General features: G+C 41.9%; 1 protein-coding gene across 2 annotated transcripts in view; it reads right to left on the bottom strand.

Moving 5' to 3' along the window:
* SMURF1 (SMAD specific E3 ubiquitin protein ligase 1) overlaps positions 1-16,092 on the bottom strand; it is a 124,950-nt gene extending 108,858 nt beyond the window's left edge. Inside the window, exon 1 of one of the 2 annotated variants that reach the window (XM_058569275.1) lies at positions 15,837-16,092. In XM_058569275.1, coding sequence (XP_058425258.1) covers positions 15,837-15,891 — 55 coding nt within the window. In that variant the 5' untranslated portion in view covers positions 15,892-16,092. Of the gene's footprint in view, positions 1-14,641; positions 14,753-15,836 lie in introns of those variants that run through there. The other variant, XM_058569276.1, reaches the window with a different exon arrangement.
* Positions 16,093-16,663: the final 571 nt, after the last annotated feature.

Below are 16,663 nucleotides of genomic sequence, written 5' to 3'. Positions count from 1 at the left end.
TTTCCAAAATCATAATCAATACCCTCAAATAATATTTAAATACTTCATGTGCCAGATGTGCCAGAGGCCAGCCTTTGGGGCTTACGACAAGGTAACCCAACAGCGCGTCTGTGCCGCGCTCATGCGCTCGCCGTCTTAAACAAAAGTAGAACCCCGCTGACATTCGGCTGATGAAGTAAGCCACAAATAATTCAATAAGTAAACAGGTCAAGTCTCCAAAACGACTTCCATAATTCATTTCAATTCTAATATCAAAAACAGGCCTAAAAAAAACCAAAACAACCAGGCTTCCACTACCCCATTCACAACACTCTAAATACCAGGCTCCAAGAGAAATAGCACTCTATCAAGGTTATGTGATATCCTTATGGGTTTTACTTCTAAATTTATGCTAAGCGTATTACATAGCAGCTTTTTACTACACCAACTTGGTACTTAAACAGCCTGTGACTATCTCCCAAGCTTTACAATATACTGTCCACATTTATATTTTAGTGGAAAATCAACTACCACACATTGCTTTCAAATATCAATGTTATGCTTTCTAAACTGAACGTGTTTGGGTGTATCAAAGGCGTTTTCCTAAACAGGCCGTCTGCCAACAACTTGTGCTAGTCTAAAAGGTTACAGGTGCTACCATTTAACCTGCCTTTCGTTTCTAAATAGGTTTATTCAACCAATATTAATGATTTCCAAAAATGTATCTCAAATTTTTTCTAAATCACTGAAGTAAAGCAAATAAACAAAGTTGCCAAGCCCATCACGGGTCTTGTATAATCCATTAGTAAACCCACATAATGAATCAGTAATTATTAAATTGCCAATATTGCAACACATGAGACCAAATCCAGTGTAAGTTTAGGACCAAAACAAAAATGAAAAGAAACTTTAGATCACATTGTGTTATGTTTAAACTGAAGACAGATGGCATTAATTTGTGGGTATGCCAACAGTTTCCAGGACTTTCAAGTCAGAGACAGCCATAACACCATCTATCATTGATTCTAAGACACATTTTTTCATATTTTAACATCTCTGAAATCTTTAAATGAATCATATGTTATAATGTAACTACCGGTGTTTCTTTTTTAGTGGCACATAAAACAATAGTGTGACTTTCAAAGTCATCTTAGAGTCACTGAAATATGACAATGTTAATATCAGCTAACACGTATTCAACACTTACTATGTACCAGATACAACAGGTGGATTATTTCATTTACTACCCAGAGCGCCCTGAAGTGGCTCCACTTATTCTCCCCATTTTTATAGCTGAGGAAACTAAGAGACAAGGTCACTTGTCTGAAGGCACAGGCAGGCTCCAGCCAAGCTCTGAACCACCCGCCTCCCTGACTCAACAGAGGGAAAAGCTTGGGGTCTGAGAGAGCCAACCATTCCTTGGAGCACAGGTTCAAAGCTCAGCCAAGCATCTTATAAGCCCCTTTTTTTATGAATATAGGAATAAAAATACAGAGTTCCAAATATCAAGAACAGATGTATTAATCCAAAGCCTTTATCACAGGGAAGAGTTGGTAATCATCTATCTTACAAAAAATTATACTCTTGCATAAAAACCAAATTTTTTCTCTTTTGATACATCCTGAATTCAATTTACAAACAAATAACATGTATTTTTCTTTCTTAAAAATACCCTATTATCTCTAGAGAAATGATGTAAGAATGTATTCCTAGAATGTATATCTGAATTTTGTTTAAATCTTAGTATTGAAATAGTCCCAAATAGAACAACACTACACAACAATTCCAGAAACGTTCTATAATACAAATTGACAATGATATCTGTGGGTTGAGTTCACATATAAAGATACCATTCCTAACTCTTGGCGAAAATGTTTGGCACTTTTACAAAAATACATATTTTGCTTCACACTACTACAAAGAAGGCATATTTCTTTTTCAGAAGTTCATTAAATGGTAGCTTTACCATCCTTATAGTCAGCATACCCAAAGCCAATATTATACATTTTTAAAAAAAAATTATACTGTCTGGTTATTTGTTGGTTGCCTTCCCAGCCTCCATTTTCCTGTTCCCTCAAATATCCCAGTTGTAGATGTTGGGTGGGACTAACACCATTGCTGGATTCCAAGATGGACCCTAACTGTCCAACCAGCACATCCCATCATCCCAGCCACAGTGGTTGGTTCGCAGATGGACACATGACCCCAGTCAGGCCAATGAGACAAGCAGATTCAACTCCTGGACGGCTACTCCAAGAATGAGCTGTCGGGAAGCGGACTTGTAACTTTCCCGCTGGTTAAAGTGAGAAGCAAATAGCTACAGGAGCTGCGGGAGCCACCTTTTGAACACACGGGAAACAGACAGCCGAGGACGGTTCTGAGGCCACAGCACCAAGAAATGGAGAGAAGCCAGGGCCTTGCCATGCCACTGGGACTACTTTTGGACTTTTCAGTTATTTTATTGAATAAAACTCTACTGAGCCAACTTAAGCTAAGTTTTCTGCTACTTACATCTGAAAGCATCCTGTTTTTTTTAAGCTAATAAAAAATCAGTATCAGGAAGTGTAGTATTATAAATACAAGATAGAAATAAAAATGTGAAATAGGCTGAAGAAAGGAGGCTGGGTAAAATTCAATGAACCCTACTAACCCAGCCTGAGCATTTAACCCTCTTTATTATCTAAGAAGAAAACAATCAGATTGTGGCCTGATGTGCCCACCAAGGCGACAGAGGGCATTAGGGGACTTAAGGGTCGGAAAGATTCAGGATAAGAAAAGGCTCTGACTACTTCTCACAGCATGTAGTAAGGACCTATAAGGAGACAAGTGAAAAGGGAAGAAAATATGCCTTTGCTGAAAGAGGCCCTTTCTGCTACGTATTGCAATCCAAGAGATTTGAAGAGAGAGAACAGGATAAAGGGAGGGAGGGAAGTGGGAGACCTCGCAGGAGATGAGACTGTGGGGTAGGGTGGACAAAGAATCCTGACCCCCAGCTATCTCCCCAACACTCTTGCTAGGTATTCTCAGCCTGAAACTGGGAAGCATCATTTAAGATGCAACTGCAAAGCATCCCACGGGCAAGGGGCAAATTAATGATGTCCCTCCACTCCAACCAGTTACCTCTAGCAGCCCTGAGGGAGAGGCTAAGGAGAAGGCCAGGAAACCAAAGGCTACAAAGATGGGCCAAATTCTAGACTTGAGAACATTTCAGGCTTTGGTTCAAGCCCCTGGAATTGCCCAGAAACCCAGGAGAAAGCAGACTAGTTTTGAGTGTCATATGGTCAAAGAAACCCCAAGCCCAGCTGACAAAAGCCTGTGATTGCCCAGTTCCCAGGCCCCCTAACTCACAATGTGACCAAAAAGAAGAGGCTTACCAACACAATGCTGCCTCCAGGAGGGGCATCCTCCAATAGGACTGGGTGGCTGTATCCTGGGGAACCAGGGAGGGAGTGACAGAGGCCAGAAAGGCAGACAGGGCAGGATCACAGAGGGAGTTTGATTTTATTCTGACTAGGAAGCCACTGGAAGACTTTAAGGAAGGGAATGATATGATCTGGTTTATGCTTTGAAAAGATTTTGAGATGGCGAACAGATTAGTGATTGCCAGGGGTCCCAGGGATAGGGGAGAGGAGGTGGGTGTGGCTATAAAGGGAGAGCATGCAGGAGCCATGTGGCGGCAGTACAGTTCTGTATCTTGATTGTGGAGGTGGTTATAAAAATCTACCCACATGATCAAACTGCACAGAACACACGAGTGCGATATAACTGGTGAGATCTGAACAATCCCAGTGGATTGTACCAATGTCGATTGTCAATTTCCTCATTTTGATATTATACCACAGTTATGCAGGAAGTTAAAAATGGGGAGTCTGAGTGAAGGGCACTCAGACCTCCCTGTATATTGCTCTGCAACTTCCTGTGAATTTATAATTACTTCAAAATTAAAAGTTAATAATATGTTGCATATTTGGAAGTTGCTAAGAGAGTAGATCTTAAAAGTTCTCATCACAAGAAAAAAAATGTTTTTGGTAACTACTTAAAGTGACACATGTTAACTAGACTTATTGTGGTGATCACAATGTATACAAATATCGAATCATTATGTTGTATACCTGAAACTAATATAATGTTTTATCTCAACTATACCTCAATTAAAAAATAAACAAATAAAGAAAAAGAAAACTAAAGGAATAACTAAATCATATTTAAACAAATCCTAAGATAATGCTTAGAATATTTGACCCAGAAAATATAAGTCACTTTATTTGGGGCTTTAGGGAGAACAAATGTGTTTATAATAATAATAGACTAAATAGATAAAACTCACAGAGTGATTGTGTGAAAAATATGCATCTATTTCTTTTCAGACCAAAAATATTGAATTTAGGTTTATAACGTAGTAGTATATATGATTAGTATATATGATTCTCTGTTAATATTATTTTAATACAGTACTAGTTATTTGAGAAGAAAACAAGTCCAAACCTATGCAGGAGATCTCAGAAATGAAATCAGGTATATAGACAAAATATTATGTAAGTAATAAATTAGAAACTATTCATGGAAACAAGATTTCAAGATTTTAACTAAAATTCTTTTTTTAACCTTTTTTACATTATATCCAAATACAGACCTAGATTTGTTTATATATTTGCTAGTGGCTGGGGTGGGGGCCCAGCAATCTGAGTTTTAACAAGCTTCCCTAGATGACTGACACACACTAGGGTAGATCATTCATCCTCAACAGAATGCCTAGAAGGGTGTGAAAACTGTTTCTTGGGAGAGGGAAAAACCTTAGGTATTACAACGCTATGCCAAAGCTCTACCCTACCAAAAAAAAAAGTTAAAAATAAAAGATGTCTAAGGCTGCCATTTAAGGTATGGATTAGATAAAAGTGAAAGCAGAAGCAGAACCACAAAGTGATATCGTGCCACACTCACCAAAAGGGTCAAAATGAAAAAGACAGAAAACACCAAGGTTGGCAAAGATATGGAGCAAATGGAACTCTCATACACTGCTGGTGGGAATGTAAATTGGTGCAACCACTTTGGAAAAAGCATTTGGCAGTTTTGTTAAAGTTGAATATATGCCTACTCTGTGACCCAGCAATTCCATTCTTAACTATATACCCAACAGAAATGCATACATATACTCACCAAGACACACACAGATGTTCATAGCAGGACTATTCATAATAACCCAAACTAGAAACCACCCAACTACCTATCAACTGGTAAGGGATAAATTATGGTATATTCATATAATGGAGTACTATACCACAAAGACGATGAATGATATACAACCACACATAACAATATGGATGAATCTCACAAATATAATGTTGAGCAGAAGCCGGTCACAAAAGAATGCATACTGTATGATTCCACTATGATTATCTTTGGGGGGTAGGGGTGGGAGTAGAAACTGGGAAGGGAGCTTGTGGGGTATTCCAGGTACTAGTAATATTCTACGTCTTGATCAAGATCAGAGTTTCTCTAGCACTATCGACATTTTGGACTGGATAATTCTTTGTTGTGGGGGTCTGTTCTGTGCATTGTAGGACGTTTAGTGGCATCCCTGGCGTCTACCCACTAGATGTCAATAGCACTCACAAAGTTGTAACAATCAAAAATGTTCCGGACGTTGCCAAACATCCCTCAGGGGCAAAATTGCCCCCAGTTGAGAACCACCGATCTAAGATATAGTGACAGAGGTATGTTCCGTTCACAAAATATCAACAAACTGTACACTGCCCTTCTCTGTATGTACATGGTATTTCAACATACAGAAGCATGTAGGAGACTACTGCAGGCACCCAAGTGAGAGGCGACAATGCCTAGGACTAGGGTGGTAATAGTAGAAATGGAGAGAAGTGAAAAAAGATTCAGGATATGGTATACGAGGTAGAGTTGACAACTTCCTAGAGTTTGAGCGAGAAGAGAATCAAGGAGGACACCAAGATTTTCGGTCTGAGCAACCAACTGGTTGATGATGTTACTTACTAAGATGGGGCAAACTAGGGTCAGAGCATCTTGGGGAATGAATGTCAGGGTGATAAAATCATGAGCTATCCAGAGGCAACCAATGTGCTGTTTCTATACAAGAGAATGTAACATGTGCTCTGGACCATAAAGACTACGTATTTCCCACTCTCGACTCTTTTCAGTAGTAGTCTTCCATTTGGTTTCCTGATCTCTCTCCAGCACTGTACACAATTAAACTTGTCACCGGCCATCCCTAAACCATCGGGCCATGAGAAGCTCCATGTTACCCTGACAAAGACAACTAGCCATCCTCACCAATGCTCCTGGAGCTGAAGCTAGGAGCAGTGAAAATAGAAGCCAAGAGTGAAGGGGCTGCACTCACCAGGAGAAAGGGCAATGTTAGCAAATCTCTTTCCATCTCCACTTTAGAATTAGCCACAATAAGGACTTTATAATTAATCTTTTAACATCTTTGAAATAAAGAAATAAATAATACTGTAGCAGGATAGTTTTGGCTGCATGGAACATTTAAATAAAAAGGGGCAAGAAGCAGCTGTCCAAGCAAGAGATGATTGCAGCCTGAACTAGGATGAGGGCAATGGACACGAAGAGAAGACACATTCCAGATAAACTGTGGTGGCAGAAATGAGAGGGCTTGAGGATCAATTAGATATGAAGAACGACCATGAGTCCTGATGTTTGGTTTGAGTAACTGGGTAGATTTAATGAAGCGGGGAAGACTGGGGAGAGGAAGGTTTCCGGGGAGGGGGGAATCAAGAAGACTGTTTCAGCATGTTAAGCTTAAGGTGTCTACTAGGCATGTTTGGGGGAGAAGACAAATGTCACGTTTCCAGTCTCACGTAATTAAGGAGAAAAAAAGGCTACCTTCCCCCCAAAAAAGCTTATCCAATTTTGTGAGTGTGAATTATCCTCACTAAAGCCTAAGAAGAGTTAAATCAATGTCCCACGAGTACACGTCGGCCTTCTCCTGCACGTGACTATTGATTATTGTAAAGCATGTGAATTTATTCTAGTTGGGTTAAGTGTGCTTCTGAGTATTTTTGTATCTGCACATGAAATAATTATCCATTTAGGACAAGAGAAACTATTCTTTTCTCTCCTATAAAATGTGGTTTTAAAGGCTACAACAAATTGCATGCTATTTTTTTTAAGCTAGAAATTTTTTTAAGCTTGTCTTGATATCTCAGCTTAAGTGAGGAAACGTATATGAGGACTCTGGAAACTATGAAATGCTGGACAGATATAAGGCATTATTTATACTGTCATGTATGAATAGGCATCATGCAGTTCTCAAATCTATAATTTATAAATAATATATGTAGAAATACAATTCAGTAAAACTTAGGATTTTTATCCCAAAGACCTAAGAGAACAAAAAGGCAATAAATTACATGTGGTTACAACTCTTTCTACTTTTATAGAGTCAGATATCAATATTTCTTTTTTAGGCACCGCTAAATTGAACAAACAGGGCCTGAATGCATTAAAATATGGAATGCACTGAGATATAGTCTTTTCCAAAATCATAATCAATACCCTCAAATAATATTTAAATACTTCATGAGCCAGATGTGCCAGAGGCCAGCCTCTGGGGCTTATGACAAGGTAACCCAACAGCACATCTGCCGCGCTCATGTGGTCCTCTTAAACAGCTGACATTCAGCTGATGAAGTAAGCCATAAATAATGCAATAAGTAAACAGGTCAAGTCTCCAAAAAGACTTTCATAATTCATTTCAATTTTAATATCAAAAACAGGCCTAAAAAACCCCCAAAACAACCAGGCTTCTACTACCCCATTCACAACACTCTAAATACCAGGCTCCAAGAGAAATAGCACTCTGTCAAGGTTAAGTTCAAAACAAACATACTGATTATAAATACTTGGGAAAAATACCAAATTATTACTACTGGCTTATTACCCCATTTAAGGATGAGGTTATTTTACAGAAATAGGTCAGAGATAACCCCAAATGACGTACCAAATATATAAACCAGCACTATTATTCAGAATCAAGACCCCAGTCTTTCAAAGGACTCACTATAGAAAGTACATCTAAGGAGGACCAAATTTCTGAATCTGGGAAGAATCATGTGGGCTTACTCGATCATCATGCTGGAACGAGTCTCTCTCTTTTTTTTTTTTTTGGTGGGAGGGTGTCTCAGTATCAGAATGAACATATTCCCTGGGAAAATAAGTTTGTTCAGACCTACAAAGGATGCAAAGCATTTTACTCTCTGGAACCCAAGAATCTTCCTGGTGAGGAAATTACACGTAACACAGGTAATGCCCTTAGATGCTATTTTAGCTCTTTAAAATACATCCCACATAATTATTTTGAATTTTCAGAACACCTACATTTGAAAACAATTACTATTGGCAATTAATGTACTAGTTTCTTTAAGAAACTCTTTTCTTAAGCCCTGTAGATTCTTTTTTTTGTTGTTTTTAACATTTTTAATTGTTGAAAAGCAATATCTGCTCAATGGGGGAGATTAAACAGTACAGAAGGAATACAGTGAAAGGAAGTCCCCATCTCACCTGGACCCCAGGCCCCAGATCCCCTCCCCAGAGGAAATCACACCAATATTTTCAACAGTATCCTTCCAGTGATAGGCTATACAAATACATCTATAAATTTCCCCTTTTATTTTGTTCTATTTATTACTCAAATAGAATGTACAATATCCACTCTTCTGAATCAGGCTTCTTCCCCCACTGAATAATATATCTTGGAGAATGTTCCATATCAGAATATAAAGCGCTATCTCATTCTTTTAAACTGCAACACATCCTTGGGGATACAGCATAATTTATTTCACTAGTTCTCTACTGATGCATATTTAGCTTGTTTTCAGTCTTTTATAATTTCAAACAATGCTGCAATAATTTTGCACATTGAGACTTTACATAAATGTGTGAATATATTTTTAAGAAAAATTTCTAGGGCAGAATTGTTAGATCAAAGGGGATATAAATAATTTATTATCTGGTAGTACCAAACTGTCCTCCTTACTCTATGGTATCAATTTACATTCTCAACCAACAGTGGAAAACAGTTTCTGTTTTTCCACACCTTTGTCATCATGAATATTTTCACTCTTTGGTCTCTGCCAATCTGCTAGATGAAAACTGTCTCACCCTTAGTTTTAGCTGGTATTTTGTTTAGTATGAACAGGGCTGAGAGTCTCTTCACATGTTTGGAATCCACTTTCATACTTTTCTGTGAATTGTCCACATTCTCTGCCAAACAGGTCATTGGCCTTTTCTAATTGATTTTGAAAGCTCTTTATATATTAAGGAAGCTAGTCTTTCATTTTCATATAGATTACAAATTGTTTTTCCTAGTTTGTCTTTGCATGTCAATTTTTATCCATTTTATTTTTCTGTGGAGAAATTTTCTGTCCAACTACTTTACTAAAGTTTTCTTTATTGTTTATCGTTGCTTTTCAGCTGATTCTGTGGGATTTTTAGAGATATAAAATCATATCATCTAAAATAATAGCAATTTCACTTTCTGCTTTCTGATGTCTTTCTCTAGCTAATAACAATTGTGACAGTGTACATCCCTGTACTGTTCCTGATTTTAATGGGAATGCTTCCAAGGTTTCACAATTAAAGATATGCTGGCTTTGGCTTATAACACTGTTTCTCTAAGTAAGTTTCTGAATGCATAGAGAATTTAACAATTCATTCTTGAGTATTATTTTTCCATGTTTATCAATAGGTTCCATAGATTTTCTTCAGTGTCAAAGTACATCATTAGCTTTAGCATTTACATGATTATTTAGGAATATGAAATAACAGGAATCTATGACTCTGTATTTACATTGTGCTACTCTATAAATAATTCATAACTACTCATCCAAATATTTAATCCACATTAAGTCCTTGCTCCATATAAAAATGCAGATATCTCACATTACACATGGGAAAAATCAATCGCGAAAAGATTATGATTCCACCCACCCCTTTCTTCACTGTGGCACTTCTGTGAGTTAGAAATAAAACTCAGACCTTCTGATTCCCAGTCCAGAGTTTAAGCCACAAGAAAACACCACGGCCTTTAGAGAATTTAGCAGATGCCCAACATGCAAAGAAAGCAGGTTGCCCTCTACAACCTACAGCTTCACAACGTTCTCTTCCAGACTCCCGAAGGCAAGCTCCAAGTTGGACTCGGGAGCTTAAAACATCTGAAATGCATCACCCAGCAGCCAGCATAATAGGTTCATGCTCAGTGATACATGATGTTGCCGACATTCCTCAGCCAATTAGAATTCCTTTCAGCTGCAATGGAGGTGAACACAGCTGGAATTACAGAGTGGGCCGCATCAGCAGACGCACTGATTGTACGTTATTTAAGCCTTGTTTTAAAACAATAAAAGAGGTGTTTTTTTTCCTTTAATACAGAAATAAGGAAACCACATTCCACTTAGTTTAAATATCTAAGTGGATTGAATTGCATCTGTAGACACAACAGTAATTCCAACATTTTAAAAAGGAGATGCGCCCGATCCACATGGCTATGCGCTTCTGTTTTTCAACATAGCTCCATGGCTCTTCTTTGCCTAGAACAGCCTTAGACACTTGGGTCAGCTAGAGTGAGAACACAGTGGACAGCAAGCCAATAAGTTAGGGGCTTTCTCTCAATAAAATTCACTAACAAAACAACAAGCAAACCAGTAATTTAAGTTGTTCGGTGACAAAAAATATATATATTTTATTCTCTCTTTGTTTAAAAATATTTAACCTCTAAAATGGTTTTGAAATTACAAAAATTTAATCCAAATAAGAATCCTAAAAGTTAGAGTTTCTCAACCAGAAAATCAGAGCATTGGGAAGATATCAAATTATTTCATCCATTTCAGGTTTCTTGAACTTCCCTTTTGCTCTTAGCACTCAAGAAAATGCACAATTCAGCTGTTTTAACTTTTAACCAATACCACAAACATGTTACAAAACAGCCAGTCCAGTTAACTGGATCATTGAACTGATGTTGAAATATTATGGGTCAGTGTTTCTCTGCTTTTTTTATTCTTGAGGAAATACTTCTTCACAAATGACTTAGACCCCAGAACCTTCCCTTGCACCCAAGGTTCCACAGTGGAACCTTACAATGTGACCAGAGAAAATGAAAATTTGTAGAAAAGAAGGAAAAATTCAAAGTCAGACACGACTTGCACAATTGCAAAAATAGGAGTTATGAACTCTGAAAAACAGGCTTGAAGTCAAAAATTCTAGTTTGATAAGTCACAACTACTATAAAAATACTGAGAGAAATGAAATATATGAAATATTTCATTTCTCAAGTCTGTTAGGTGGGTCAAGAAGATTAAAAAGGAAAAAAAATGGATTTAAAAAAAGGTTTTTCTTGGGACAACACAAATGTGATTCAATCACAAATAAAATAAATAATAAAACCTGTATTTGGCAGAATGTGATTTCTTTTAAAGTATAACTGCAGTTTAAGTTTTGCAGTAATATTTGATCTAATGCATTCCACACCCTTCGAGAATGCAGCTCAGAGAAGTGCCTCGACTGTACCTTCATAAGCTTAAGGCAGACCCTAAGGAAAACATTACAAAAACTCAGGCGCAGAGCATGGCTAAAAACTGATGACTTATTCCATCTCATCACAGTTGCAGTTATTAAAGATTTTATTTATTTATTTTTTCCCCCCAAAGCCCCAGTAGATAGTTGTATGTCATAGCTGCACATCCTTCCAGTTGCTGTATGTGGGACGTGGCCCCAGCATGGCCGGAGAAGCAATGCGCGCCCGGGATCCGAACCCGGGCTGCCAGCAGTGGAGCGCGTGCACTTAACCGGTAAGCCACGGGGCCGGCCCGAGTTACAGTTATTAAAACAAAACTTTTGCCTGCCTTACATAAGTCAGGTTCTTTGCCGGTACAAATTGACAAAGGCAACACTCTTAACAGCTTACTTAATCTTTCTTAAGAGAATCTTAACTATTTTGAATCAATTAGGTCACCTAACTGTTATTGATCAATTAAAGTTATTAACAGCTATTACTAAAACTATTTCTCTCCAAGTTGCATCATTTGGATGCCAAAACACAAATCAGCCTTACACTACATGCGCTACAGCTTTAAAAATAGCCCCCATTGCCATACACTATCAAGAAAGGTCTCTTCCCCCTCTCTCCTTGGAATTAGAATTTCGCTCTCTTGACAATATGCAGTCACGTTGTGAAAGACATAAAAACACAAGGAGGTCTGGGAGTATTTCAAGGCATAAAAGCACAGAAAGTTTAGGCATTTGGTATTTCAACCAACTGGTTAACATTAGAATAAAATTTAATGTGTTTGAAGAGTACTGTGGAACACTTAGAGCTCAAAATTCCATTCTTTTACCCAGAGTGGCCTAAATAACATATCTGGGATTCATTTGTGTTCCACTTAAGAACAAAGTTTTTGCAAATCCTGCTTGAATTTAAAATAAAAATGTTTCCAAAGTGTTTGATTTGCCAGTGAACTCTAAAATGTCTGTAAGATAATGCTCTTTAACAAAGATCACTTGATTTTGCACATATTACACCCCTAAACCTACTGAAACCTTTAAAACCTGTTTTCCTGCTAAAATATCACAAGACATTCATTAAAATTATATTCTTTTAAATATAAAGACTCAAGCATTCTTCTACTATTTAGGCGAGGTTTCCAAAGCAGTTCAACGTACTACCCAGTAGTTTTCAAAAACAAAAAGGGTTCCAGAGGAAGAAAAAAATCATAAATGTAATCAACACAAAAAATTAATGTTTGGCATAAATCAAACACAAGTGTGGTATTTTAACACAAATTTCTGAATATCAAGATTGAGACTTAACAGAAAGCATCAGCACTGAACAGTAATTTAGAATAAGTAGGTAGCCACGTTGATATATACTGTAAGAAACAGAATCAAACAATGTTATAATGGAGTTGAAATCTCATTTTATATATGAGGAACTGAGACCCACAAAAGTTAAATATTCTGTTCCATAGCATGCAGTTATTGGTACATCCGACCAGAATCAATCTCTTAATTCTAAACCAATGTTCCACTCACCACCAAATACAACTGTGGACCCCAAAGTTCTAAATGCTCTCTGGTAACTCCAACGTCTTCATACTTTGCAGTGATTATGCTCTATGTGGTATTCACTGACTGGTTAGACTATCCCTCATTTTTAAAAATCACTTTTTCAAATATCACATGTGGAAATAAACTCTGAAACCTGGAATAAAAGTATACAACTTTTGAAAGATGGCTACCCCACATGCCAGAAGTGAAAAGATTTCAAACTTCCCCTGACAACCATAAAGACGAGGCTGAAACCTATTCTATCTTCAACAAAATATCTAGTTCCAACGTTTCCACATAAATTAATGTTCAACAGACAACTGGCATTACATGTGTCCACAATCGCCACTAAACTCAATCCTGTTGCACATCCTCTCAGATCATTAACATCAACTGAGGGAAAGGGAAAAGGTGTTTCGGAAAGAACATTTACCACCTGATCCCTCAATATCAAATGCCATCCAAAACTCTTTTAAGGCATTTCTGCATCTATGACATCTAAATTCCTGAATCCAAAAATAATTCGGGAGGACAAATCAAGCCCTCCCTTTTACAAGGAAAAGGCCCACACCCAGACCTGCCAACTAGAATTGATTAATACATTTATACCAGACACAAACACTGTAATTAAAACCCACTCCTTGTAAAACATTAATCACATTTCTACCTAAACTCACAAAATCAGTTACTTCTGTTTTTAACAAAACTGAAACAAATCTGATGTCAATTATAGATTACTTTGTAAATGAGAACCAAATTAAAGTTGCCAGTAATTAAAGTTTTACAAGCATTACAAAATCAAACACGTGGCTTTTACGTAACCATAAAAATAACAATGTATATACTGTATCTACATAGTGAGAAGTGTTTCCTACCAGCCCTACCAGCAATAAAGGATTATGTCTCTCCAGAAGCAAAGATCCCTGGCATATGCCTGTTTACTTTGCAAAACCAGGGTCTGGGTTTGAGTCCAAATCATCATCTGATCTGATCTTACTATCTGATCATAACCTGATCTGACATCTTTATACCAAAAAAATTATAACCCTTTCCTTGAAACAAAAAATGGATCATGCAACAACTATGGACTTGCAAAGAAAATTTTAGTTTGAAAACAATCACCCATTGTTTTCATGGATTTTGCCAATGACTTAGGGCTATGCATCTGCCATAAAGTGTCCCAAATGCTCATTTTCTCTTTGAAAGGATCTGACCACACTGACTTTGGAGTCCTCACCAGACGGGCCACTGAACAGAAAAATCCAGGGGGAAACCCCTGACAGGGATTAGCCCAAACTTTTTGTTTCCCTTCCGGAGCTGGAAATATTCGAGTGTGGAAAGTCCCCCAGCAGAACCGTATTTGCAACACTACAACCCGGCCTCAGGTATGACTTTAAACTGGGAGACAGGGCAGCAGTCCCGTAGCAGTGAGGAGAGTGAGAAAGGGCAGACCGGGTGCAGACTGGTCCAGGATCTCAGAAGCCCGCTGGCGAGGGGCACCTCCAAGCAGACACATTAGCATCTACACACATCCAACCCACCGCGTCGCAGGCCCACAGCAGAGCTTCGCGCTCACCCTTGAAGGTGGTACTACAGAGCCACCTAGGAGACACGGGCATTTCATTGAAGACTAAATGAGTGAATCAAGGAGCCTGCGTTAGGGCAGCCGCCAAAACCTCCAGTGTGTGTGGGGTGGGGGGGGGCGGTGATCAGCGCCTAATCTCGGGGCTCAAGGATGCTGAGGGGTGGGGGTGAAAAGGAAAGAACAGAAGAAGCACAGTCAAGAGTAAACAGTAGCCTGGCCTGAGAGAGAAAGGAAGTGGACTAGACTGAAGAGGTCTGGACCAGAGGGGAAGCGAGGAGAACAGGACCGGGAGAAGCTACAAGATAGGATTGAGGAATTCGAGACTGAAGGAAAGGGTGGAGGCCGCGAGACACCAGCAAGGGGGCGGGGCTGGGAGATAAGCGAGGGCGGGGCTAGGTCGGAAATAAGGGGCGGGGTTTGGGGAAAGTGAGGGGGCGGGGCTAGGGGGAAAGAAAGGGGAGGGGCCAGGAGGGGAGAAGCGAGGGGGCAAGGGGGTAAAGAAGGGAGAGCAAGAGACAGGATGCGGGAGGGGTGAGAAGGGGGACACGAGGGAGAAGCGCGGGGGCAGACAGGGAAGTGGGGGAGAGAAAAGGAAGCATGAGAGGATGGGAACATGGTGAGAAGCGAGGGGCGGGACCACGAGCGAGGGGCGGGACCAGGAGGGGAGAAGCGAGGGAGTGAGGAGAGGGAGGGGAGCCAGGAGAAGGATGGAGGGGAGAAGCGAGGGGGCGGGGCAGGGAGGAGAAGCGAGGGGGCAAGGGGGACGGGGGCCAGGAGAAGGATGGAGGGGAGAAGCGAGGGGGCGGGGCAGCAGGGGAGAAGCGAGGGGCAAGGGGTCGGCGGCCACGAGAAGGATGGAGGGGAGAAGCGAGGGGTCGGGATGGGAGAAGCGAGGGGGCGGGGCAGGGGGAGAAGCGAGGGGGCAGGAGGGGGGAGGAGGGAAGCGAGAAGAGGGCGGATGGGGGGGGTGTGAGAAGCGAGGGGGCGGGGCCAGGAGCAACGAAGGGGCGGGGCCGAAGGGAGCGGCGAGGGGCACTGGCCGAGGGGGTGACGAGGTCCTGGGACAACGGCCGGCGTGGGGGAGGGACACCTCACCGGGGCGCTCTGCGGGAAATTCCGGGGCTGCCCGGGGCCGCGCGGGTGCGAGCGGACGCTGGGGGGGCGGTGGGCCCCCCGCCGGCCGTACCTGTCAGACGGATCTTGATGCTGGAGCCGTTCCTGCGTGTCCCGGGGTTCGACATCTCCCGCCAACGATCGGGCAGCCGCGGATCCAGCGCCGCCGCCCCCCGGCCCGGCCCGGCCCGGCCCCGCCGCCGCCGCCTCAAGGTTACGGCTCCGGGGTGGGCGCCGGGGTCCGAGCCGGGACACAAACTCCGCGGCCCAGGCGTCCGGGCGGCGGGCGGATGGTCGAGCCGGGGGATCGGCGCTCGCCCCGGCACCCCCGCCCCTCGCTCGCTCCCAGCCCAGCCCAGTCCGGAGCCGCCGCCGCCGCCGCCGCCGCCGCCGCCGCCGCTGCCGCCACCACCACCTCAGAGCCGGACGCCCGCCGCCCTCGCCGCTTCCGCCGCCGCCGCCTCCCGGAGCCGCGCGCGCGCCCGCAGCCGCGCCGGCCCGGCCCTGCGCGCGCCCGCGCTGTGCGCCCCCGCGCCTGTGTGCGTGCGCGCTCCCGCTGGGCACGTCGGGGCGGGGCGCGCTGCGCGGCTGCGTCGCCCGCCCAGCCTCGGGCGCGCGGGGTCTGGATCTCGTGGCCGAGGGTTCCCGCCCCCTCCGTGCACAGGCGGACTCGCTGGGAGCCGAGAGAAGGAGAGCGGGGCTGGGGGCGGAGCGCGCCCCGGAACCCCGCGGCTGGAGGGTTCTGTCTTCTGCGCCCCATGCGCCCCATTCTCCGAGGGAACCGATTTGCGGATGCGGACGTTGAGGTTCAGAGAACGAAATTGTTTTTCCAGGTCTCTGACTCAACGCTCCGGGCTCCTGCTAGCTATCGAAGGGAGGGCCACGTGAAACCGGGGCCTG

Source organism: Diceros bicornis, chromosome 26, assembly GCF_020826845.1.
Source record: "Diceros bicornis minor isolate mBicDic1 chromosome 26, mDicBic1.mat.cur, whole genome shotgun sequence".
Classification (NCBI taxonomy): domain Eukaryota; kingdom Metazoa; phylum Chordata; class Mammalia; order Perissodactyla; family Rhinocerotidae; genus Diceros; species Diceros bicornis.
The sequence above is the reverse complement of the archived record's forward strand: the minus strand, read 5'-3'. Positions and strand labels throughout refer to the sequence as shown.